The 25,736-nt window shown below is 44.3% G+C and overlaps 1 protein-coding gene across 3 annotated transcripts in view; it reads left to right on the top strand.

The window, feature by feature from the left end:
- Positions 1-25,736, top strand: part of TMEM150C (transmembrane protein 150C) — an 84,648-nt gene that overhangs the window by 45,657 nt on the left and 13,255 nt on the right. For 2 of the 3 annotated variants that reach the window (XM_055140076.1, XM_055140075.1), the window contains exons 2-5: positions 16,327-16,416; positions 17,335-17,388; positions 17,528-17,560; positions 18,860-18,927. In XM_055140076.1, the coding sequence (XP_054996051.1) occupies positions 16,337-16,416; positions 17,335-17,388; positions 17,528-17,560; positions 18,860-18,927 (235 nt within the window). In that variant the 5' untranslated portion in view covers positions 16,327-16,336. Of the gene's footprint in view, positions 1-16,279; positions 16,417-17,334; positions 17,389-17,527; positions 17,561-18,859; positions 18,928-25,736 lie in introns of all 3 variants that reach the window. The other variant, XM_055140074.1, reaches the window with a different exon arrangement.

Raw genomic sequence — 25,736 nt, 5'->3', positions numbered from 1 at the left:
CCTCCAAAATGAAGCTCACAGGCCAGAGAGATAGCACATGGGTAAGGCACCCACCTTGCATGCAGCCAATCATGGTTCAATCCCAGACCCCCCCCACCAGGAGAGACCCCTGAGTGCAGTTAGGAGCCCTGACCTTATCCTCCCCTCCTCCTCCTTCTTCTCCTCCTCCTCTTCCTCTTTCGCCTTCTTCTCCTCTTCCTGCTCCTTCTCCTCCTCCTACTCACCCTCCTCCTCCCCTTTTTTTTTGATGCAAGAAATTCAGTGTGTATATTGTTAATGCCACATTGCTTTGGGTCACCCCCAGCCATGATAGTCAGGGCTTACTCCTGACTCTGTGCTCAGGAATCACTCTGGATGGGGCCCAGGGGAGCGAATTAAGAAGCAGATTCTATTCCCACAGCAGTCAGTATTCACTTAAGAGACAGTGATGGAAATGACAACCCTCCCCCTTCAAAGAAGAGGCTGAACTGCACCAAGGAGCAGCTGTGAACTCGAGCCAGGCAGGGGCCCTGGGCCGGGAGGAGCCCCTACCTCAGAGAAACGTTTCCAGATCAGCGCCCTTCCGCAGCTGTTGTTGGGGGTCCCTTCTGTGGATCGCGCATCTCTTGAAAGAGGGGCTCTGCCCATTCTGTTTCCTGGGTAGTGAGAGCCGGAGTGTGAATTGGGGGCTCTGCCCACTGCTGCCTACGCCACGGTCCCGTCTCCCAGTTTTACTCACGGACTGTGGTCCCCTCCTTGGCTCGGGTCCCTCCGTTGCCCTGCTGCCTTCTGCTCTGCTACGCTGAGATGGTCACGTTGAGGCTGCCTTAGGTCTTTGCTCCCTGGCTCGACGTGTTTCCCTCCACCTCCTGGGAGGGGCTGACCCCCGGCGGGAAGGCAGCCCAGCTTGGACCCTGCTGATCTGGAGGCCATTGGCTTGTCCTGCCCTTCCCGCGACCTTGGTCTTCACATTCCTCCTCTTTTCTCACGCATCAGTCTATCCTGCCGCCGGCTCATCTCTTTCTGACCATACCTTGGTTAAAAGCAGCGAAGATGGGGCCGGAGTGATAGCACAGCGGGTAGGGCCTTTGCCTTGCACACGGCTGACCCGGGTTCGATCCCCGGCATCCCATAGGGTCCCCCAAGCACCGCCAGGAGTAATTCCTGAGTGCAAAGCCAGGAGTAACCCCTGAGCATCGCCGGGTGTGACCCAAAAAGAAAAAAAAAAGCAGCGAAGGACAGCGAAGTCATGTGAACACACGTGAAGTTTAGTCGTGTCTCTCAAAATTATGTGCCATAGGAATGCGGACTGCCTTCCTAGGCACGTGTTAGGGGACAGTTTTTTGGCTTGGGTTTTAATTTCATTTTATTTCTGGTTTGGTTTGGGGCCTACCCCCAGCAGTGCTCGGGGACCTGAGCTCAGAGATCACTCCTGGTGCCGGGAGCGAACTCAGCTTGGCTGTGTGCAAGGCGAGTGTCCTGCCCGCTGTCTTACGGCTCGGGCCTCCTGCTTTGGCTTATTTTTGAGAACTGAGATATTTCTTGGCTTGGACTGGATTTTTGCAGAACATTCTCCTTGTGTCTTCTCTTTTGGTTGTTGAATATAATATTCTCACAGGAAACTTACCACTCAGTGGAGTGTTCAGTGGTGTTACGTACACCCTCATTACTTTGCAGTTCTGCGTGGTTGTAACTGCGCCTGTGCAAGAGGAACTCCCCGTTTCCTGCAGTTCCCTCCCAACCACAGCTCTCCTTTATGTCTTGCCACTGCAGGTAGCTGAGATAAGCGGGGTGATGCACGGCTTCTCTTTTTGCAGCCACCTTATTCCACTGAGTATGTCTTCCTTATTCCACTGAGTCACTCACTTCTTGAGTCACTCGTGTTGTGTTATGGATTGGAATTCTCTTGGTCTTTACGGCTGAATAATACTCCAGTGGATATAGGAGCCATATTTTGCTCATTTTCAAAGTTTAAGGCAATTTGGGTTGCTTCCACCATTTAGCTGTTTTGGATATTTCTGCTATTTAAATGGATGTGCTTCTCAGTCCTTTATGGGTACACATCCAGAAATGGAATTACTGGATCATCAGGTAATTCTTGTTTAATTTTTTGAGCAACCACCTTATTCTCTTCCACAGCAACCGCATCATTTGGTATTTCTAGCAACAGTGTACCACAGTTCCAATTTCTCAAAATCTTCGCCACACTAACTTTCTTCTTTCTCTTGTCTTTTTAATAAATATCCTAATGGGTGTGTCATGGTACCTCATCTTTTTTCAAAATGTGCATTTTTTAGTTTTGCTGTGGTGAAACTGTTTTCCTTGTAATAAATTACTACCTAGTGCAAACTTCACTGTTTTACCATTTAAAATATATAATTCAGTGGCAATTATGTTCACATTGTTATGAAACGATTACCATCCAATTTCCAAAACTTTTTCATATTTCTATTTTACTTTTTAAAAAAAAAATTGTTTTTCAGGCCATACCAGGCAGTGCTCAGGGGCACTTCTGGCTCTGTGCTCAGGAGCCATTCCTTGCAACGTTCAAGGGACTATTTGCAGTGTTGGGCATTGAACTGGGGTCAGCCACGTGTAAAACAAGTGCCTTATTAGCCAATACTACCTCTCCAGCCCACCCATTGATGTTTTTACGAGTAAAATTTAGATATTATGGCATGTGATCTTTAAAAGTTTTGTAACATCTCTAGAAAAATAGAGACTTTCCCCATGTAATATAACATTATTGTCTGAGCTTCTATTCACATTCCCTTGAAGAGAACTTACTCACTGGGCCACACTAACTTGAAAAAGAGGCTCATTTAGTGTGACGGAGCTTCTGTTTTCCCAGTTATAACAGAAGAGAGAATATATTTTGGTGGTATAGCAACATATATCCCTAAATCAAGAAAAACTTAATTATACATATTATGAGAGCTTCAGGGCTGGTACTGTCAAAAGTTTCATGTAGTATCTCCATGGCACAACCAGTTCATTCTGTCTTCGAGTCTTCCATCCTCTGTTGTCTTGGAGTTCTTATATTGTTGTCTCATGGTGACAGGATGGCTGCCAAGCACTAGCTATGATTTTTTTCACAGCAGCATCCCAAGTGAGAGAGAAGAGCAGGCCTAAAGGGGACATTCCATTATCTAGAATGCAAACCCTTCTTGGGGGCCGGAGTAGTAGTACAGTACTAAGGTGCTCACCTTGCTCACAGCCAACCTGGGTTTGACCCCCGGCATGGTCTCGTATGGTTCCCTGAACACTGCCAAGTGTGACCCCTGAGTGCAGAGCCAGGAGAAAGCCCTGAGCACAGCCAGGTGTGACAACCCGTCCCTCCAAAGGGAAAAAAAAAGGCACAGGTTCAACCTGTAACAACGTGTTAGTCATCTCTCGTACAAGAGCTTAATGGCTCCAGGGTGAGATACAACAATCTTCACACACTTTCCTCTAATAAAACGTTCTTGGATCATTTTTGGCAGATCATTCATAACAAGCAATACAAAGTTATTTAGGAGCAGGCTTTGGGGATGGTAGGAATATTTGAAATAATGGTGGTGGGAATATGATGGTGGTGGGATTGGTGTAATATTGAATGTAATAAATTATTGTGAAAAACCTTTAAAAATAAAATAATCCCTGATGAACACAGATGTGAAGATTCTCAACAAAATATTAGCAAACAGAATTCAACAACTCATCAAAAAGATCATACACCATGACCAAGTGGGATTCATCCCGGGGATGCAAGGATGGTTTAACGTTAGGAAATCAATCAACATAATCCATCATATCAACAAAAGAAAAAATAAGAACCATTTGATCATATCAATAGATGCAGAGAAAGCATTTGACAAGATCCAGCACCTATTTATGATGAAAACTCTCGCCAAAATGGGTATAAAGGGACTTTCCTCAATATAGTCAAAGCCATCTACTACAAGCCTACGGCAAGCATCATCCTCAATGGGGAAAAACTAAGAGCCTTCCCTCTAAGATCAGGGATGAGACAAGGATGCCCACTCTCTCCATTTCTGTTCAATATAGTACTGGAAGTACTTGTAATAGCGGTTAGGCAAGAAAAAGATATTAAGGGCATTCAAGTAGGAAAGGAAGAAATCAAGCTCTCACTATTTGCAGATGATATGATACTATACTTAGAGAACCCTAAAACCTCTACCAAGAAACTCTTAGAAACAATAGACTCATATATTTGCAGGCTATAAAGTTGCAGGCTATAAAATTAATACCCAAAAGTCCATGGCTTTCCTATACGCAAATAATGAGAGAGAAGGAAATGACATGAAAAAAGCAATCCCATTCACAATCGTGCCTCAGAAAATCTTGGAATCAACTTAACTAAGGAGGTAAAGGACTTGTACAAAGAAAACTACAAAACGCTACTTCAAGAAATTATAGAGGACACGAGGAATTGGAAAGATATCCCCTACTCATGGATTGGGTGAATTAACTTTGTCAAAATGGCAGTACTCCCCAAAGTATTGTACACATTCAATGCAATCCCTATAAGGATACCCATGACATTCTTCAAAGAAATAGAGCAAACACTGCTGAAATTCATATGGAACAATAAGCCCCCACGAATAACTAAAGCAACTCTTAGGGAAAAGAACATGGGAGGAATCACCCTCCTCAACTTCATTCTATACTACAAAGCGGTAATAATTAAAACAGCATGGTACTGGAACAAAGGCAGAGCCACAGAACAATGGAACAGGGTTGAATATCCTGACACACACCCTCAAATATATGATCATCTAGTCTCTGATAAGGGAACAAAAAATGTGAATTGGAACAAGGAAAGCCTCTTCAACAAATGGTGCTGGCAAAACTGGACAAAAAAATGGGCTTTGATCTCTTTTTAACGTCATGTACAAAAGTCAGGTCAAAGTGGATTAAAGATCTCAACATCAGACCAGGATCCATAAGGTACATGGAAAACAAGGTTGGCAAAACCCTCCACGACATTGAAGCTAAAGGTATTTTCAAAGATAACACACCACTGGCAAAGCAACTGAAAACAGAGATAAACAAATGGGACTACCTTAAACTAAGAAGCTTCTGCACTTCAAAAGAAACAGTGACCAAAATACAAAGACAGTCAACAGAATGGGAAAGGACATTCACCCAATACACATCTGATAAGGAGTTGATATCAAGGATATACAAGGCACTGGTTGAACTCTATAAGAAGAAAACTCCCAACCCCATCAAAAAATGGGGGATGGAAATGAACAGAAATTTTCTCAAAGAAGAAATTTGAATGGCCACCAGACACATGAAAAAATGCTCTACGTCACTAATCATCAGGGAGATGCAGATTAAAACAACAATGAGACATCATTTCACACCACAGAGACTGGCCCACATCCAAAAGAACAAAAGCAACCGCTGTTGGCGTGGATGTGGGGAGAAAGGGACTCTCCTTCACAGTTGGTGGGAATGCCGATTTGTTAAGTCCTTTTGGAAAACAATAAGGACGCTTCTCAAAAAATTAGAAATTGAGCTTCCATTTGACCCAGCAATACCACTCCTGGGAATATATCCTGGAGAGGCAAAAAGGTATAGTAGAAATGACATCTGCATTTCTATGTTCATTGCAGCACTGTTTACAATAGCCAAAATCTGGGAAAAAAAACAGAGTGCCCAAAAACAGATGACTGGTTAAAGACACTTTTGTACATCTACACAATGGAATACTATGCAGCTGTTAGAAAAGATGAAGTCATGAAATTTGTACATAGGTGGATCTACATGGAAAGTATCATGTTAAGTGAAATGAGTCAGAAAGAGAGGGACAGACATAGAAAGATTGCACTCATCTGTGGAATATAAAATAACATAGTGGGAGACTAACACCGAAGAGTTGTAGAGATAAGGATTAGGAGGTCTGCCCCACAGCTTGGAAACTGGCCTCACATGCTAGGGGAAAAGGCAGCTCAGTTATAGGGGGGACACCAAGTAGAGGATGTCGGGAGGACCCATTCGAGTTGGTAGATATGAGCTGAAAGTAGACTATAGACCGGACATGATAGCCATTCAATTCGCAAACTACAACACCCAAAAGGAGAGAGAACAAAAGGGAATGCCCTGCCACAGAGGCAGGGTGGGGTGGTGGGGGATGTGCTGGGGGTGGTGAGAGGGACACTGGGATCATTGGTGGAGGTGAATGGGCACTGGTGGAGGGATGGGTAAATGATCACTGTATGAGGAAAATGCAAACACAAAAGTTCATAAGTTTTAAATGTACATCACAGTGATTCTCTAATAAAAATTTTTTTTTGCTTTTTTGGGTCACACCTGGCGATGCACAGGGGTTACTCCTGGCTTTGCACTCAGGAATTACTCCTGGCAGTGCTCAGGGGACCATATGGGATGCTGGGAATCGAACCCGGGTCGGCCGCGTGCAAGGCAAATGCCCTACCCGATGTGCTATCACTCCAGCCCCTCTAATAAAAAAAATTTTTTTTTAATAAAATAAACCGAAAAAATGCAAATCTTTCTCTTTTGTTGCTCATAGATTCTCCCCTCCCCCCCAAAAAAAAAACCCTCTTTGGCCTGGTGCAAGAGAATCTGTAAAGAAACTTGTCAAAGGAAATGAGAGAGCTGTGATTGACTTCAGCCAGCATTGACATTCCCTTGGGCTGAATAGATTGTGGTCCTAAACAAAACCAGATTCTCCTTAGCAAAATAAAAGGAATTGCAAGTTGGGTTGGCAGTTGTATCGGCCGCATTGGGCAATATTTTTAAATATTATTAAATATATAAATGGACTCTGCAAAGGATCTTGGCATAGAAACCCCAAGAAGTTATTATTGAATTAAGTACTAACTGAATTGAATTGGCAGAGGAATTGTTTTCTGAGACCGTTTCGTGAATGGTGTGGGACTAGAGTTCTCATCTGGTTCTGAGACGAACCTTCTCGCCACTAGTGTGAACGATCTCTGTAGTTATCTGAGAATTGGATGGAGGTGATTGAGTTCAGAAATCCAGAGAGCATATGGGTAAAGCAGTTACCACATTTGTTTTTTCATTTTCAAATAAATTCTCACAGCATTTTAGGAATAGCAATCTCTCATAGAAATAAAGTATTTTGCTAACTGATACTTTGTTTCTTCCCAGTTTCTTCCCAGTACTCGTGAAAATTATTTAGGGGTAAGATGGAATGTTTTCCTAGATTTAATAATACTGTTTGTAGCTCTCTAATTAGAGCAATCATCTCTTCGTAGGGTAACACCAGGTCACTCAGACTGCCTTGCCTTTCCCAAGTTAGGATTCCCAGAAGCCGAAAGTCTGAGACTCAGCACAATGCATTGGTTAAATTGCAGACCTCCCCAAATATTTGTAGCTAAGAGCCTACAAATGCTTTAGGGTGAAAACAAATAGCCCTTGTCATTGCCACTTATCATTGTAAATATAATACAAGCAGGATACATCCCCTACATTTGCCCACGACACTTGTGGAAAGTAACTTATGGTTCCCAGAAAGTTGGTTCTGGTTGTTGTTTTTTTTTTAATCAAGGATGTTTTTGGTTCAGAGACCTTGTGACAGTCTTGGTGGTTGGTGGTGACTCGTTCGTCTTTCCTGCTTTGCTCCAGATGGCCCTGAGAGCAGATGAAAAATTGCTGTGACAGGAAGCTCATTTCCTAACACATTACAAAATAGAAAGAGGACAGTTGAGGACCCCGAATATCACTTGCAGTGGAAAGGCCATCACCGGCCAGGCACTGTCCTCTCTGTGTAACTGTGGGCTCAAGCCCCCTTAAGCCCCTAGCAGGAAGGGTCCGTTGTTATTTCCATTTTGCCAGTTTTAGGCACCGGAGGACATCACAGCTAAGGTGCCACCCTAGCAAAGGTGGGATTTCACACCGCAGAGTATGCCCTCAGAGGCCATGAATGATACCTGCCCTCCTCGCCACCCTGCATGTCGCAGAGTCCTTCTCATTCTCTGCAAGGACATCTTTTCTGATCTCAAAAAATGTTGATTTTTCTGGTGTGTCAGTCATCAATATTTTGTTGATCATTTTGGGGGTTTCTGGATTACACCCGGCTCGGGGCTTGGAGGTCTCTGCTGGGGGTGTGGGAGTCCATGTCATGCCAAGATGGAACCCGGGGCTCCCGTAGGCCGTGCCTCGGTCCTGTAAACCACCTCTCCACTCCTCACTTGCACTATTATGATCATTCGTTCCTCAGTCATGAAATTTCTTTTCTTTCACTTTTTAAAATTTCTTTCCTTTGGTGAGGGGTTGAGGGGGTTGGGTCCATACGTGGTTGTGCTCAGGGCTTACTCCTGGCTCTGCATGCAGAGATCATTCCTGGCAGGCTCTGGGAACCATATGGTATGATTGGGATTCAACCTGGGTCAGCCACGTGCAGGCAAATGCCCTACCTGCTGTACTATCTCTCCAACCCGTCATTTGGGAAGTTTTTAAACTTTGGATGATGGTGATCCAACCAATCAATGGACTTTTCCGTGTGCCCATTGAGTTTTTCCATCGCCTGAGAGAAGAGGAAGTTTGTCTTTAGAGGTTAGGATTGGGGGATGGAGACAGTGCAGGGGGTGATGTTCTCGCCTTGATGTGGCCTTCCCTGGTTTGATCCTGCCCATCACATGAGCTCCCCCAAGCACCACCAGAGGTGATTCCTGAGCACAGAACTGGAAATAACCACTGAGCATCACGGGCATGGCACAACAAAACCACAAGAAAAAAGGGTTAGCATTGGTAACGCTGTGCCGTCTTCGTACTTCTGTACTCTGTATTTAACTTCTTTAGCTTGCACCATTAGAACCATCAGTTCGTGTTTGATGCTGAAAGAGTATGACCTCAATTTTATGAAGACAGAATGACCGACACCTGCACCACGTGGTCTCCTAGGAGCAACCCCTGAACACCAAACTGGGAGTAGCCCCTCAACTTCTCCAGGAGTGTCCCCCACAAAGCCATCCCCTCCAGAGGCTGTTGAAGCAAAATAGAGTCTGAGCACTGAGCTGATGTCTTCTGAAAGGAACACTTTGATCTCTTCCCCAAGACTGTCCATTTTCAACTATGGGTATTTCTGAGGTCTTTGCAGCTAGAAGACATCTAGAGGCTCAAAAACGTCAGCCGCCGAGCCATAGCCAACTCTACTACAGTTAGTCTCTCTGGAAGAATGAGAGCTTGGGGACATACATGGTTTCATGGAGGGAGCAGGAAGCACCTCGGGGTGTTCAGTCTCTGGCACCCCACTGTGTTGAAGACTCTCCTCTGAGCCACAGACCAGGGACAGGAGAGGACAGGCCACTCCAGCTTGGAGAGTGTGACTTGTTGGGAGAACAACACGTGAGGGAGGGCACGGACATAGCCGTATTGGCTCTCTCGGAGAAGCTAACCATCTGGATAACACCTCTGCAGATCATGTGCACGAATGATGCCTTTTGGAGGAGACTCTTGCAAGAAGAATCTACAGGCCAGGACACGTCCAGATTTTCACTGTTCTAGTTCTCCTCTTGTCAGAAACTCGATCAGTGACGGCGATTCAGTCAGCATATGGGACATGGGAACCGTTGCCCTAGTGTTCTTCTTTACATGAGATGTTATTGGAATATTGATGTCAAAGGGGCAAATATTATGGAGAATAAAAAAAGAATTGCAATTCAGAATGTAAACATAAAGGTATGTTAGGAGCATTGAATAGATTTTCCTTCTGTCCTTCTTCCCTTAAGGCGGGAACGTATCTGCTCCCTAGCGGGCTGCTGCTGAGTTGGTATACCTTAGGGAAAACGTGACTTCGTTCTTGCGAGGAAATGTGTGTACATCTTGGGTGACACTCTCAGTATCTGGCAGCAATGAACCACGTTAGTTTTACAGTGTCTGGAAAGATAGGAGAAAGAAAACTTGAACTTTAATGCTGCAGGAACATTGAGGCACGGAGAGAGTTTGTCTAATACATCTATGCAGTTATTCTTCACAGAGGTTTTTCTAGCCAAGTAGCCTAATTTATCATAGTAGAATAACTCAGAGTCTAATGGGAGCAAACAAAACAAAATGTTCCCATCCTGGCCACTCAGAGGTCCTCCAATACAGATTGCATCAGTCATTTATTCCTCTACTCAAGCTCTTCGATCCTGTAACAAACTGGTTATGGATGAAAGAAGGACCTACGTGATTATATTGGACTGGGAAGGAAAATCATATAGCAGAATATTTTTCTTTGGTTAACAGAGTTCCTTAAGAAAAGATATAAAAGAATTAAGATAATGTCAGATAGATAATAAAACCAGTTGTTGCTGATCTTGAGAGAGCTTTTTGCTTTGAAGTTCTGGTCTTCATGACAACTCAAAGATCGGTAGGGATGTGATGTAGGTAAGAGGCTTTAGACACACACATACACACTAAACACACACACATAGACTCTCGCCCACATACACAAACACACTTCATTGTCCCATCCCTTTTTCTTTTAGTGAATCACCATGAGGTACAGTGACAGACTTACAAACTTTCATGCTTACATTCCAGTCACACAATGATCGAGAACCCATCCCTCTACCAGTGCCCATTCTTCACCACCAATGATCCCAGCATCCCTCCCACCACCCCACCCCACCCCGCCTTTGTGGCAGGGCATTCCTTTTTGCTTTCTCTCTCTCCTTTTGGGTGTTGTGGTTTGCAATAGAGATACTGAGTTGCCACATGTTTGGTCTATAGCCTGCTTTCAGCACGCATCTCCCATCCTGAGCGGGTGCTCCAAGTACCCTTTACTTGGTGTTCCCTTCTCTATCTGAGCTGCTTTTCCCCCAGCATGTGAGGCCAGCTTCCAAGCTGTGGGGCAGACCTCCTGGTACTTATCCCTACTATTCTTGGGTGTTAGCTTCCCATTCTGTTCCTTTATAGTCCACAGATGAGTGCAATCTTTCTATGTCTGTCCCTCTCTTTCTGATCCATTTCACTTAACATGATACTTTCCATGTTGATCCATCTATGTACAAATTTCATGACTTCATCTTTTCTAACAGCTGCGTAGTATTCCATTGTGTAGATGTACCAAAGTGTCTTTAACCAGTCATCTGTTCTCGGGCACTCGGGTTGTTTCCAGATTCTGGCTATTGTAAACAGTGCTGCAATGAACATACAAGAGCAGATGTCATTTCTACTATACTTTTTTGCCTCTCCAGGATATATTCCCAGGAGTGGTATTGCTGGGTCAAATGGGAGCTCAATTTCTAATTTTTTGAGAAGCATCCATATTGTTTTCCAAAAGGGCTAAACCAGTCAACATTCCCACCAGCAGTGAAGGAGAGTCCCTTTCTCCCCACATCCACGCCAACAGCGGTTGCTTTTGTTCTTTTGGATGTGGGCCAGTCTCTGTGGTGTGAGATGATATCTCATTGTTGTTTTGATCTACATCTCCCTGATGATTAGTGATGAAGAGCATTTTTTCATGTGCCTTTTGGCCATTCAGACTTCTTCTTTGAGAAAGTTTCAGTCATTGTCCTCTTCTTAAGCTAATACTCCCAACTCAACCTAGATGTTAGGGTAGAATACGACAAAATTATATGTTCTTAATTATAAATTTCCCTTCGTGAGTTCAGAAGACCAATGGGGGCTGGAGAGCTGAGTACAGTGGGTAGGGCATTTGCCTTGCACAAGCCAACTCGGGTTTGATCCACAGCATCTCATATGGTCCCCCCTTTCTACCTCCCCCAAGTCCCACCAGGAATAATGCCTGATTGCAGAGCCAGGAGAGACCCCTGAACATTGCCAGGTGTTGCCGACAAGTCAACAACAACCAAAAAATGAAGATGATTTGGATCATTGCGTATTTCCTCATCCTTGTCTAGGTAATTTATAAACTGTTAAGGGACAGCCTAGCCCTGTCCATTATGTAGGTCTCTGATAGTGCCCATTCAACGGCACTATCAGAGACCTACCATTTAAAATGAAATAACTAGGGGGCTGGAGCGATAGCACAGCAACTAGGGCATTTGCCTTGCACGTGGCCAACCGGGGTTCGATTCCCAGCATCCCATACGGTCCCCTGAGCACCGCCAGGGGTAATTCCTGAGTGCAGAGCCAGGAGTAACCCCTGTGCATTGCCAGATGTGACCCAAAAAGAAAAAAAGGGGGGGAAGAAGTAACTAACTCACAGACTTAAATGTCAAATGCAAAAATTTTAAATATTTTAGGAAAAAAATAGGATAAAACATTTTAAATCAAAACCAGGTACACTTCATAAATTTGATATCAGAAGCACAAATTCAGGTGCCCACCCCAGGGCTGGGTGGCCAAGAATTTCTTGGGGGGGGCGGTCTTCGGGGCCTCCTGAGCACTACTTGGGTGGCCCCTAAGGAATAAAAGGCAAAACAAAACCAAAGATGCACAGGCTTGAGTGGAAAAGCAACCTAAAGCTCATCTGGTTTCAAACTTTTGCCTTGCCGAGACTGTCCAGCGGGGGTGGAGGACGGCTCAGCCCGTGCCACTGCACCTGAGTGAGGCAAGTGCACTGAGACTTGTCTGCGACCAGATGAAGCTGCCTTGCACCATGTTAAAAAAATGAATTTAAGGGCTGGAGCGATAGCACAGTGGGTAGGGCATTTGCTTTGCACGTGGCCGACCCGGGTTCAAATTCCAGCATCCCATATGGTCCCCTGAGCACTGCCAGGGGTGATTCCTGAGTGCATGAGCCAGGAGTGACCCCTGTGCATTGCTGGGTGACCCAAAAACCAAAAAAAAAATTTTTTTTAATGAATTTAAAATGGATAAAGAGGGGCTGGAGCGATAGCACAGCGGGTAGGGCGTTTGTCTTGCATGCAGCCGACCCAGGTTCCATTCCCAGCATCCCATATGGTCCTCCAAGCACCGCCAGGGGTAATTCCTGAGTGCAAAGCCAGGAGTAACCCCTGTGCATCACGGGTGTGACCCAAAATGCAAAACAAAACAAAAAAATGGACAAAGATCCGAATTGGAAGAGCCCAAACTATAAAACACTTGGAGTAAAATAGGGACAACATCTCAGGCCATTAAATTTGACCGAATTTCTTGGATGGAAAGCCAAAGCATAGGCAACAAAAGAAAAAAAGTAGTTGGATACTTCTTTAAAATTTTGAACTTCCGTGTCTCCAAGGATTATGAAAGGCAATTTACATGGAGGGAGAAGATTTTGTGAATCAAATGTGTGCTGAGGGGATTAATGTCCAGAATATAGAAAGAACTACCACCCAGGGAGATGGCTCAAAGGGCAGAAGCACAGACTTTGCATGCAGGAGTCCCGGGCTCAATTCCTGGCACTGCACCAAGCTGGGAGTAGCCCCAAAAATCAAAAGGAAAAATAATGTGACCCAATATCAACCTCATACAAAAAAAAAGAACCAAAATAACCCCAACTTGAAAATGTAAAACTTTCAAACAAAAGACTTGAGCAGAGTTTCTCTCTAAATAAGATACGGCCAAATAAACACTAGGGAATAAATACCCTAAGAACTAGTCTCCAGAAGTAAGATTACCACGTTGGGGTGGGGGAGGATGACAGGGGGACACTGGGACAGTGGGAGGAGACCGTGCAGGCGGGAGCCAGTAAACATTCAAGGGGAGGATGCTGTGCTAGAATGTTATGTGCATGAAACCCTACCATTAACCATATGGTAAATATGATGTCTAAAATAGTTTAAAAAAATTTAAAAGAAGATTCAGCCAAGGACCAGAGAGGTAGCTCAGCGGTAGAGCTCTTGTTTTGCATGTGTGAGACCTTGGGTTCAATCCCTAGCACTGAAAAAGAAAAACTAAGAGAGAGAATGAGGAGAGATGATAAGGTAATAGGTACCAAGTATGTATCTAGCCAGGTACAGATTGACGTAACATCTTAGCACCATTAAGAAGATGCACAGTGAGAATCAACCTCCTGGGCTTCAGAAGTGAATTAACTTGAAAGCCAGAGGAATAGTACAGTGAATAAGGAAGTGCCTTCCACGCAGCCAACCTGGGTTCTATTCCCAACATCCCACATGGTCCCCAAGCCCTGGCCAGGAGTGATCTCCAGGTAAACCCCGAGCACCACACCAGGTGTGACCCTTAAACTCAAACAAACAAATAAGTAACTGGCACAGGTCCATATAGTTGCTTCTTAAGTTTCTTTTTTTTTTTTTTAGCTTAAGAAATGAGCTAACTCGATGGGGTAACAGTGGGGAAGATGCTTGCCTTGCACACAGTCGACCCGGGTTCCAGCCCCACCATCCATCCGGTCCCCTGAGCACAAATCCTGTCTCAAGAGCAGATAGAGAATAATTGGTTTACATGCTCAACCGGCACTCCTATTTTTTTAAACGCCTTCTGCTGAATTATTTTTGTTAGCATAATTAATAACTGTATTATGTGCCCACAACTTTCTGGACATAAATGAATAGACACTAACACGCCATAATGTATCTGCTTGAAGTGTTCATCATTCTTCTCCATTATATGAACTGTATCATCCTGCATGCTCTCACTGATTAATGCAATAATTTTTCCTTTTTTTTTCCTTTTTTTTTCTTTTTTAAACCTTTTTGGTGGGGAGGGAGGCGTGGTGGTCTTCAGGGATTCTCCGGGCAGTGTGCTTGGGAGTGTGGGGGAACTCCGCAGTGCTGCGTGGCAGTCAAGCCGGGGTTTCCTGTGTGTACAGTGTGCATTCTGACCCTTTGACCCGCCTTTTCACCCCTCCTTTTCCCTTTCCGTGGTAAGGGGCGGGGGGTCTTCCCAAGCAGTCAAGGAGCCAGCCCTAAAGATATGCACCCAACCTGGTTTAATGCTCGGCCTCCACAGTTAGCATCTGGCTGTGCTTAAGGGGCCACACGGCACCCAAAATTGAACCCCAGTGCCTCTGCAGGCAAGGCATGTGCTCGTCCCGCCCCTTCTCTGCATTGCAGATTCTTCCCCAGAACTTGTGCTCATTACACCTGGTCCTCCGGTTGCCACCCCCTCGCAGAGAGCCTGGCACACTCGAGGGTGTTGATTCTCATGAGCTGAGTTTCCCTGGATTGGGTCAGGCTCAATTGAGGGAACGTGGCTCTCACCTCATTCTCCTGGATTTAGTCGTTGGTTGGACACATCTCCCCAGCTGTGTGTGTGGACCACGCACACAATTAGTTATTAGCTGTGTGTGTGGACCACGCACAGCTGTGGAGGCAGCGTGAGTGGGTCGGGCTGTCTGTCTGTCACCTGACATGAAAGCGCAGCTGAGACGGATCAATTCAGGAGACCGTGCAGGTGACCGATGGAGAAGGAACGCCCTGCTCTAGAGGGAAGGTCACTCGCTGCAATGAACACTTGGAAGATTACAGAGATTCTTAGCACCGAAAAGCAGATACCCCAGAGCCTCAGGTCTGTGGCCCTGATGTTTGAAACCCAAATGATTTTTTGCAGCTCAGTGTAAGCCCCCAAAATAATGAGCAGTGATATTTCCTTAGAGGTGCCCCTTAATTGCACTGGCCTTCCCTTTGCCAGCTCACCTGAAGCCCACTGGGTTCTTTATTTTCTCAGAAAAGGTGTGTGTGCGTGAGTGTGTGTGTGTGTGTGTGTGTGTGTGTGTGTGTGCGTGCAACCTTGAGGGTTATTGGCCTTTAGTGTCTCAAGGAAACTGATGACTTGGAGCATGGTTATTTCTTTCTGTTCTGTGGTGGTAATCATTCATGGGGGCTTCTGAACTTTCTGGTTTTCACTTCATTTTCATTTGCTTATTTTTCCCTTTAAATGGAATAGCAAATTCCTGGCGTCTGACATTTCTTTGCATTGTGTTTGGTGGAGCTACTTTCAAGTTACACTCATGCATTGTTTTCCAGAACTAGCAGTTTGAGTCTTCTGAGGTAGCTGTTCAATAACATGTCTTGAAAGAAGTTCAGACTTAGTGATGCATTTGTCGTTTCCTCCTGTTCATTTGTTTCCCACACCCTCCTCTGCCAAGCTGCAGACACATGTACATGCCTGGTGTGTAGATTCATACACACCCGTAAATTGTAATAAAAGCGTTGAAAGTAAGTAGAAGGCTGTTGCTGCTACCTAGCTCTTCTCCTGGAAGTTTTCATGAAAACCCTTGTGTCCCTTTTCATACTTGTATAAGGATTGATGTCTGCTGCACGAGAAGCTTTCCATCAGTTCTCAACCGATACTCCGAAATAGAAGCCAATGCTAAGTAACAGCCATGCAGGCTACAGGCTCAAAGATCCCCCCTATGTGTGGGTTAACAGTGGGGATACTGATTCGAGTGATGGTTCCATAGCATGTTCTTTTGGAGGGTTCAAATAAGCTCCTTTTTCTGTCTTGGCAGCATGGGGTCTGTCTGTCTCGGGCACTGATGCTGTCCTGTCCTTGCAGAGCTGCAGGTATGGATGGGAAGAAATGCAGCGTGTGGATGTTCCTGCCTCTCGTCTTCACCGTGTTCACCTCCGCTGGGTTATGGATCGTGTGAGTATTCTCTTACCTAACTCTTTAAGGACCGGGAACAGCGTAGGTAAGCATGTAAAATTTTGATAGTTTTATGTGAGCGTAACTTTATAACTTTAGAATAATGTTTGCTGATTTAACCTTGCTGATGTCCGTAGTTTTTCTCCTCTCTTGTTACCAAAATTAAGAAGAGTGAGTCACAAATGGTGCAAAGTAGGTAAAGAATAATGGTTTTATTTTGTATTCTTGTGTTCTTCTAGAACAGTCTATAAACTAATGATATGGATTCATTATTTATTAGATTGCTGATTTGTGCTGCCAGTTGCAGCTTCCCTTCCCAGTTCTCAGTTCAGTTCATAGTCCAGTTATGTAGTGTGTGTGTGTGTGTGTGTGTGTGTGCACACGCGCATGTGTACGCACGCATGCACTTGTCTATGCATGTATATGTGTGCATGCGTGCAGGTGTGTGTGTGAGAGAGAGAGAGTTTAGTATGCTTATCAAATAATTATCATTACCTTGGATGTCTTGACTTATCACAAACCATAACATAGTTTCTTATTCAGTGTTTCAAAAACATTCATGCCTAGAAAACTATTTCATTTCATTTCAGTTCACTAAAATTCTGACATATATTCCTGAGAACTGTGGGATTTTGAACTATAAATTTGGTTTTTAAAAAGCAAGTTCTTATTTCTTCGTTTTCCAGTTTTTACATGATAGTGATTGCTATTAACTTGGGTTTTTTTAAAATTAAATAAATGTTAATAATGACCCTTGTACGCCACAGAGCTAGATAAGTATAGATAAAACATTTTTTTATAAAAGACCCAGTTAGAAAAAAAGAGATTGAATGTGATTATTAGCATAAGAAAATCAGGAAACACTTTTGTCTTTTTTTTTAACTTGTTCTGTAAATTTCTATTGATCTTTCTTTGTAGATACTTTATAGCTGTAGAAGATGACAAAATTTTCCCATTAAATTCAGCTGAAAGGTAAAATTTATTTCCATGTAATTCATTGTTCATCAATAGACCTAACAAAAAATCTTGCCATTGGTTAAGCAAGGTTTAGTCTGAGCTGCCTCCCATGACAGTGCGTTAATCTGAGCTTCTGTGTCTCTTTCTTATACAGGAAACCTGGGGTGAAGCACGCACCGTATATAAGGTAACTTGGTAATTCTCTATGCCGGATCCTGGAGAAGCTGGGAGGGTATCTTAATCTAGCTACTGTGACCAAGCAACGTAGACTTTGTAGCACACACAAAGCGCATGACTCCTCAGCAGCAGATACTCAGTCTTCCAGGGCAGGGTGCTGGGTTGGAGTCGGGGTGAGGGCTACACTATCCTTTCATTGCATCCTCACGTGCCAGAGGACGGTGCGCGGTCTGCCACCCCTTTGTCCCCCCCAGTGGATCCCCGTGATAAGGTCACTAAAACCTCTAAAGGGCCCCAACTCCACAGTCCTGTTCCTCTGGGTTAGGATTTCAACATACCTTTTTAAAATTATAGTTGAGATAATATGGTTACCAATAGTATTAATTTTATGCTTTGGGTCTAAAAAGTTTCTGCACCTCCACCATCAAAATGCCAAAGGCCTTCCCCCATGATCCTTATACTACTCGGGAATTTTTTTTTTTAACTTTTCACCATTGTTTGTTATTTGAAAATATTTATGTACTTTTATAACATGGTCTACTTATTCAGTAATTTTCTTATAAAAATGTATGCATCCTTTATACAATGTGATTTCAACACATTTCATTAAGAGATGGTATTCTCAGTTTATACAAACTAGTTGACTAATCACTGTCACTGTCACTGTCATCCCGTTGCTCATCGATTTGCTCCAGCGGGCACCAGTCTCCATCGTGAGACTTGTTACTGTTTTTGGCATATCGGATACACCATGGATAGCTTGCCAGGCTCTGCCGTGAGGGCGAGATACTCTCGGTAGCTTGCCAGGCTCTCCGAGAGGGGCGGAGGAATCGAACCCAGGTCGGCCGTGTGAAAGGCAAACGCCCTGCCGCTGTGCTATCGCTCCAGCCCTGACTAATCACATTATATAATGATCTGATAAAAATAAGTTTATTAGGGGAGGACTCTAATAAGTTTATTAGAGAAAGAGAGAGCAGAGGTGTGGTGTTTGTCTTTCACACAGTTGACTCAGGTTCAACCCTTGGCAGCCTCATGACCCCAAAGCCCCGAGCATTGCTGGTTTGGTCCCAAAACCCAAAATAAAAAGAATTATTTTATAGAGCCAAAGTGATAGCACAGAGGGCATTTGCCTTTTATATAGTCGGCCTGGGCTTGATCCCCAGATCCATATCCATATCTACATATGGATCCCAGAGCCTTCCAGGAATAATCTCTTTTTCAACACAGGAATTTTGAGGGAACACAAAGTCCATTGCACAGGGCTAGAGACCTGAATCAAACAATCCTCAAATGTTAATTATTTTTCAAGCATTGCAGGTGATGATCCTCCCGCCAGCTGTGTGTTCAGTCAAGTGATGAACATGGCCGCCTTCCTGGGTAAGGGCACAAGGATGTTTCACGTGCTTTGGGACTTTTGTATCTCAACACTCCCCACGCCTGGATGAAGAGTACGGTGGGCTTCGTAGACGTTTTGGGGTCAGACGATGTCACTGTGTTGGTTTTTGAGTCTTTTCTCTCATACAGTATTTTATGTTCACCCTCATTTTCACCTTTCCCTTTTACCACCTCTATCATTTCAGCCTTTTCTTGACTTTATTTCTTTTGCTGCACGAAATAGTTCATGTACCATGTAATCTTGTGTGAGGATGTACTATTGTGTGCTGTGTCTGCTTTAAAATCACCCCGGTATATTCCTTCACTCACAACGATGAGTAAGGGCATAGGCGCGGTGGTGAATATTGATGATTGCGATCTTGTCTTTAAACCTTAAGGTCACCATTAATATTGGGGTGATGACTTTCTTTGTGCCTAGACATATATCAAGTTGGCAAATGGAAATACAGTTACAGTATTGGAAAGTGAACGGAAGGGGCCGAAGTACAGAGGGTAGGGTGCTGGGCTTGCATTGTGGTCCACCCAGCTTTGATCCTCAGCACCCCAGAAAGTTCCCCAAGTCCCACCAGGAATGACTTCTGAGCACAGAGCTAAGAGTAAGCCCTGAGCATTGCACGTACGCCCGCCCACCCACGACACCTTGCTAAATAAAAAGATAAAGAGGATAGAAGCCTTTTGTACTCGTGTCCAGCCCTAGGTTCCTACTTTCTCCAGACCCTATTTGCTATCTCGATCCCTTTGTTCTGTGAGTGTGGCCGTGGGGGTTATGGGACCAGCATCGCCCACCGTCCTTTTCCAGTACACGCAGCATATTCCCGTGTCCTTGTAAACTATTAACTCCCTTCCCTGGTGTGTCATAGAGGGTGGGCCAGCGGCGGCTAAACTTTCAGTGGTGATTTGCTGAAAATGGTCCTTTCCTATGGTTTCTTCACTCCACGTGAGCAATAAAAATATTGTGAATACTGGGTACTTGACCTTTGTGGGCCCTGTCTCCAAGTGCTGAATTGCTTTTCATTTCTAATAGCCTCTTTTCCCCTGCAAAAAAAAAAAGAAAAAAAACAGTCCCACTCACTCTTCAGGATCTATCTTTTTATCCTTTGCTATAGGAAAGGGGTGAAATCTCTAGAAGCCTTGGGGTCAAGGGCCTGGATGTGGGGCCCAAGAGATAGATCAGGAGCTTAGGCACTTGCCTTGCACACAGTCAATCCTGGTTTTATCACTAGTCCCGAGCACTTCCAGGTATGATTCCTGAGCACAGCGCCAGGCCCCTGAGCACTGAGCATTGCTGGGTATGCCCCCCCCCAACCCCTGCAAGAGAAAAACGATTGGTCTGAAATGTAACAGAGACAGAAGAATCTTAGTTGGTTCACAAGAAACAAAAATATTTTCTGTGAGGCCCGAAAGTCCACTCCTTTTTTTTTTCTTTTTGGGTCACACCTGGCAATGCACAGGGGTTAATCCTGGCTCTGCACTCAGGAATTACCCCTGGCGGTGCTCAGGGGACCATATGGGATGCTGGTAATCAAACCTGGGTCAGCCGAGTGCAAGGCAAATGCCCTCCCCGCTGTGCTATCGCTCCAGCCCCCCAAAAGTCCACTCTTGAACCTGTGGGATCCCCAGAGAAAGAGATTAGAGGTGGGGTCGCTTCTCTGCAGCTCTTAAGTTTCTCCCCTGGAGCTCCCTAAATTTGGGACAAAGACTTGTCCTACCGTGCCTTTCCAAAGTATATCCGTTCACCTAAGCAGGACCTGTCTGCGGGGCGTGGACGCGCTGGTGACAGGGAAGAGAAGTCTGGATTCCCCCCAGTGCCATTCTGAGACGTGCCACACACTTAGACCAGCCACTACACATGAACTTGCCCCTCAAGTCTGTCTTCACGGCCTACAGCCTCAGAGCTGCAGAGCTTCCCACTGACCCTCTCCTTCTCCTCTGGAAACCAGTAGTCAGGGAATTCCTAGCAAGGCATCAGCGGCGCTCAAGGGACGTTTGCCTTTTGTAGCACACAGACCCGGCGGTGGGCCTTGAATTGCAAGGTCAGTTGCCTTTCCGGACCCCCTGTCTCCGTGCAGGAGGCCCGAGGGCTGTACCTGCTCTTATGATCAACCCTGTGGGCCCAATAATCACAGCCATTGACGACGACCACCCTGCTCTGCGCCTGGCAAATGCTACCTGTGGAATCTCAGTTCCCCAGAGACAGGCAGCCACAGGAAAGACTCTGACAAGGAGTTTGTTCTTCGTACTCTTGACAAATGGATTTTTTTTTCCCCCATCAGCCTTTAGTGTAGAATGTCAGCAGACCAGCTTGACAGCTCACAAATTTATCCAGTTGTAACGCTTCTGATTAACTAATTATGAAAGCGTTTTCGAAAACCCAGTCATGAAAACTTGGTTCCAGATAACATTCGCCATCGTCTCATTCTGCTCCGAGAAGCAATCAAGCTTTTCACCAGCTCTTGCTCGAAGGTATTGCTGCATATAGTGTTTATTATCTCTCATCAATTGTAGTGCCATCTGTTAGACACAACGCTGATTAAAATTAGTGTTCAGTGGGAGGAAACCAATATATGTGTGTATATATATATATATATATATATATATATATGTTTGTAATCAACTCTGGGAGTGAAAAAGAGCCCATTTCTGAATGACTCTTTCTCTGAACCGTGGATGCTTTTGCTTTCTTGGGGGCCATGCCCTATCAGATCACAGACCGTTACTTGCCACAACAAAACTAAGTGACTTTGAGGAATATCCTGGGCATCAAGGAGGTGGCTAGAAGAGCACTGGAGGGCAGGATTTGGGCAGTGCTGGAGCCCCAGGTTCAATGCTAGGCACTGCATATCCCCTGGGCACTGCCCAGAAGCGTTGCTGCTTTTTGGCAAGTGTAACCTTTTATTAGATTATAATTGACCGTTGACAAATGAGTTGGTGTAGCATTCATTAAAGTTAGTTAATAAAGATATTTTATCTTTTTTTTGACAGATGAATAAAAGATCAAATGCTCCATTTTCTTTACAGGATTAATTACGTTCTGTGTCCCAGACTCAGAATTTTATTTTTCCTGTGAGGAAGAAAAGAAAAAGATCTAAGATAAATTTCTTGAAAGGCGAATTATCTTCTGCCCAGAGAGATTGTGAGGATAAAGCTGCTAGGTGGATGATTTGGAGTCCTTCTCCTGCCTTCAGGCCAAACACATCGATTGCCGTGTTCTGCTGCAGTCGTAAATAAGAATCGTTGATGCATAAAAACGGTGAAATTAAACAAAGTGGAAAGGAATTTGGCCAGCCACCAGTTTAAACCTGCAACCAAGAGCTCATGTTCTGAATTTGAATTTGAAAAATCCAATCTCCAGCTAATCAATTTGATAAAGATAGTAAGAAAGTATTTTAACTTTGGGCGCTTTTCAGTAGACAACTTAATTAAATAGGTGAGATCTGTGTAGCAATACTGTTCTGTGCACTGAAGACAGTAGGATTTTAAAAAATATTTTCTAAAACTGCTTGACAATATAATATTTATAATGAAACTGAAAATCACTGTATCACTGTTACCCCATTGTTCATTGATTTACTCAAGCAGGCACCAGTAATATCTCCATTCGTCCCAGCCCTGAGATTTTAGCAGCCTCTCCTTACTCATCTTTCCCAATGATTGAAGGCTTCTTTCAGGGTCAGGGGAATGAGACCTGTTATTGTTACAGTTTTTGGCTTATCGAATATGCCACGGGGAGGTTTTTGCTGAAAATATACATCCATATTAATCAGAAATTTAGTATGATGAATATCAGTGAACATATATAAAAAGGGCTTTAAAAGTAACCTCTTCTAAGGTAACCAGAAATCTTTTTCTATAAGGCATCATTAAATTGCTACTTGGCTAAAAGTGGGCTTCTCATAACAAATAGTCTGAATAGAGGCTATAACTAGGGGCTGGAGAGATAGTACCGGAGTTAATGGAACCAACCCCTATTTGATCCCTGGCACAGCATATAATCTATACCACAGCACCAAAATGGGTGTTGCCCAAAAAGGTTAATTAGTTAAAATTGCATATGAATAAAATTGCCAAAGAACCAAAATCTTCATCATTTCTGCTATCAAATAGATGCAGCTCGAATCTATTTGCAGAGGAAAGTATGCCAATGACTAATAACATTAATCAGTAAAAAGTTCAAAGTGTCATGTTAGAAATGCAATTCTGCAAAAACACAAACAAACATACAAACAAAAAAACTGAGCTATGTACTGGAGCGATAGTACGGTGGGTAGGGCACTTGCCTGACCTAGCCCAGAGCCAGGAATATGCCCTGAGCACTGCCTGCAGGGGCCCCCCAAAAAAACATAGCAAAACAGAAATGCAATTCTGGGAAATCCTGTCTTCAAAGAGCTTTCTGCTTCCTTGGGGCCGGAGCGATAGCACAGCGGGTAGGGCGTTTGCCTTGCACGCGGCCGACCCGGGTTCGATCCCCGGCATCCCATATGGTCCCCCAGGCACTGCCAGGAGTAATTCCTGAGTGCAAAGCCAGGAGTAACCCCTGAGCATCGCTGGGTGTGACCCGAAAAGCAAAAAAAAAAAAAAGAGCTTTCTGCTTCCTGCTAACTTCATCACCTGTCTGTGACCGAGTGATCCGTCAGCCATGTTACAAAGGAGAAGACGAGCAATGCCAGGACGGGGAGAAAAGACATGCCCCACGCCCCGGTTGGTTGGAGAGAACCGGGAAATGCAGAAGCCCTTGACTTCCTCCCGGTGGGCAGTGAGGCGGAGCCTGGCTGGGTGGGCCAGTATGCGGGGTCACTTCAGCGTCCACCTCAGCAGAGGCTGAGGGCTTAGCCCAGAGTGGCCCGCACGATCCTCCCCCTCCAGACTCAGTGACAACCGAGAATTCCAGAGTAATCCTTCTCAGTCAGTTTTCTTACACTGCGGGGAGAGAGCCGTGGGCCATACTCAGAGGCGCTCAGGGCTTACTCCTGAGCTGAGGGATCGGTCTCGGGGGTGCTTGGAGGACCGTACTTGGTGTCAGAATTGAACCAGGGTCGGCCACTGCAAGAAGCACTTTACCCCCAGTACTCTCTCTGGGGTTAAAGTCATCAGTCATCTTTTAAGGAAATGAAAATGCTCGGTGTTCGTCACTCTGCCCTATTTATATCAAGGATACTGTTAATTAGCAAGGTCTCTCAACCCTGGTGTTGAGGTTTTGGTCTTAATGGAACTGTTTCTGATGATGGTCACTTGGTGTCAACGTGTTACAGTTTATGCTGAAATTCTCCCTTCCTCAGTGCCTCTCCTACACCTATCCTTAAAAGTAATAAAAAGTCGTGCGTGGGGCCGGAGCGATAGCACAGCAGGTAGGGCATTTGCCTTGCACGCGGCCGACCCGGGTTCGATCCCCAGCATCCCATATGGTCCCCCAAGCACCACCAGGAGTAATTCCTGAATGCAAAGCCAGGAGTAACCCCTGAACATCGCTAGGTGTGACCCAAAAAGAAAAAAAAAAAAGTCGTGCTTTCCCCCATCCTCTAAGATGGCTATTGAAATTATTATATATTTTAGATATTATGACTCCTAATTAGTTCCTTCAAATCATTAGCTTAAGAAACTTATCAACTCAAGACCAGTGTTACTTTTATTTTCAGTAGCGGACATTAATGGCAACACAAATACACAAAAGCTCTCAACCAGTACAAAAGAACTGGAGATTCCCTATATTATACACTTGTTTCTATTTTGTTTCCAAAGTTTAGGGGGCTGGAGCAATAGCACAGCGGGTAGGGCATTTGCCTTGCACGCGGCCGACACGGATTCGATTCCCAGCATCCCATATGGTCCCGTGAGCACCGCCAGGGGTAATTCCTGAGTGCAGAGCCAGGAGTAACCCCTGTGCATCGCCAGGTGTGACCCAAAAAGCAAAGAAAAAAAAAACAAAAAAAAAAACAAAGTTTAAATATCAGGCAAGTATACACCAACTGATCTTCATAGCTTGAAGCCATAGATTCAGTATGTAAGTGAAATGTAAATTTATAACCTTGTTTTCTTTATTAATAGCTATTAATGGTTTCCAATATCAAGGTAAAATCTTTATCAAAAATTTTCTTTTTGACAGGGCTCAGGGATCAAATCTGGGTCCAGTATGGGCAGGGCAGGCGCCTTACCTTGCTGTATTATTTCTCCAGCCCTCTCCCATTTGTTTAAAAATGAAAATACCACTTCACTAGTCAACTAGTATAAAGGGATTCTTAGCTTAGTGGCTTGAGTTTGAGCCATCCTTAAAAAGTTATTATTTGAAATATAAGTATCTTCCTTCATTCTCCAAATTCTCCAGTGACACGTTGCTTCAAAAGGAATAGTATTCTTATAAAGTGATTAATATTGTTGGATGAAAAAAGGTCTCTTAATAAAATAATAATATGCTATTTTTATTGATTGGGTTTTTTTCTTATTTATTGAAAATAAATGACAGTAAGTTTAAGGCAGATAGTATGATAGTTTACATAGCTCATGAAGTGATTGCTCATGGTAACCGTAATTAGCTAACATTCGTCTTCTTGTGCTGATAGGATAAAAAGGAAAAGACAGTCCTCTCTTTAACAACGTTCCTATGAACCATACGAGAGTGTTAACTATAGTCAGTTTGTTGGGGCATTATGTCCCTGCACTTGATGATTTTTGGCTGGAGTTTGTTCCTTTAGACCACCTTCCCATCATCCCCTCCTGCCCTCACCCCCAGCCTCTAGATCACAAGCTGATCGCATTTCGAGTTCATTTTGTTTTGTTCTGTTTTTATTTATTTGGAG

Source organism: Sorex araneus, chromosome 5 (assembly GCF_027595985.1).
Source record: "Sorex araneus isolate mSorAra2 chromosome 5, mSorAra2.pri, whole genome shotgun sequence".
In the NCBI taxonomy this organism is placed as follows: domain Eukaryota; kingdom Metazoa; phylum Chordata; class Mammalia; order Eulipotyphla; family Soricidae; genus Sorex; species Sorex araneus.
Note: the sequence above shows the minus strand (reverse complement) of the source record. Positions and strands in the feature narration are given on the sequence as shown.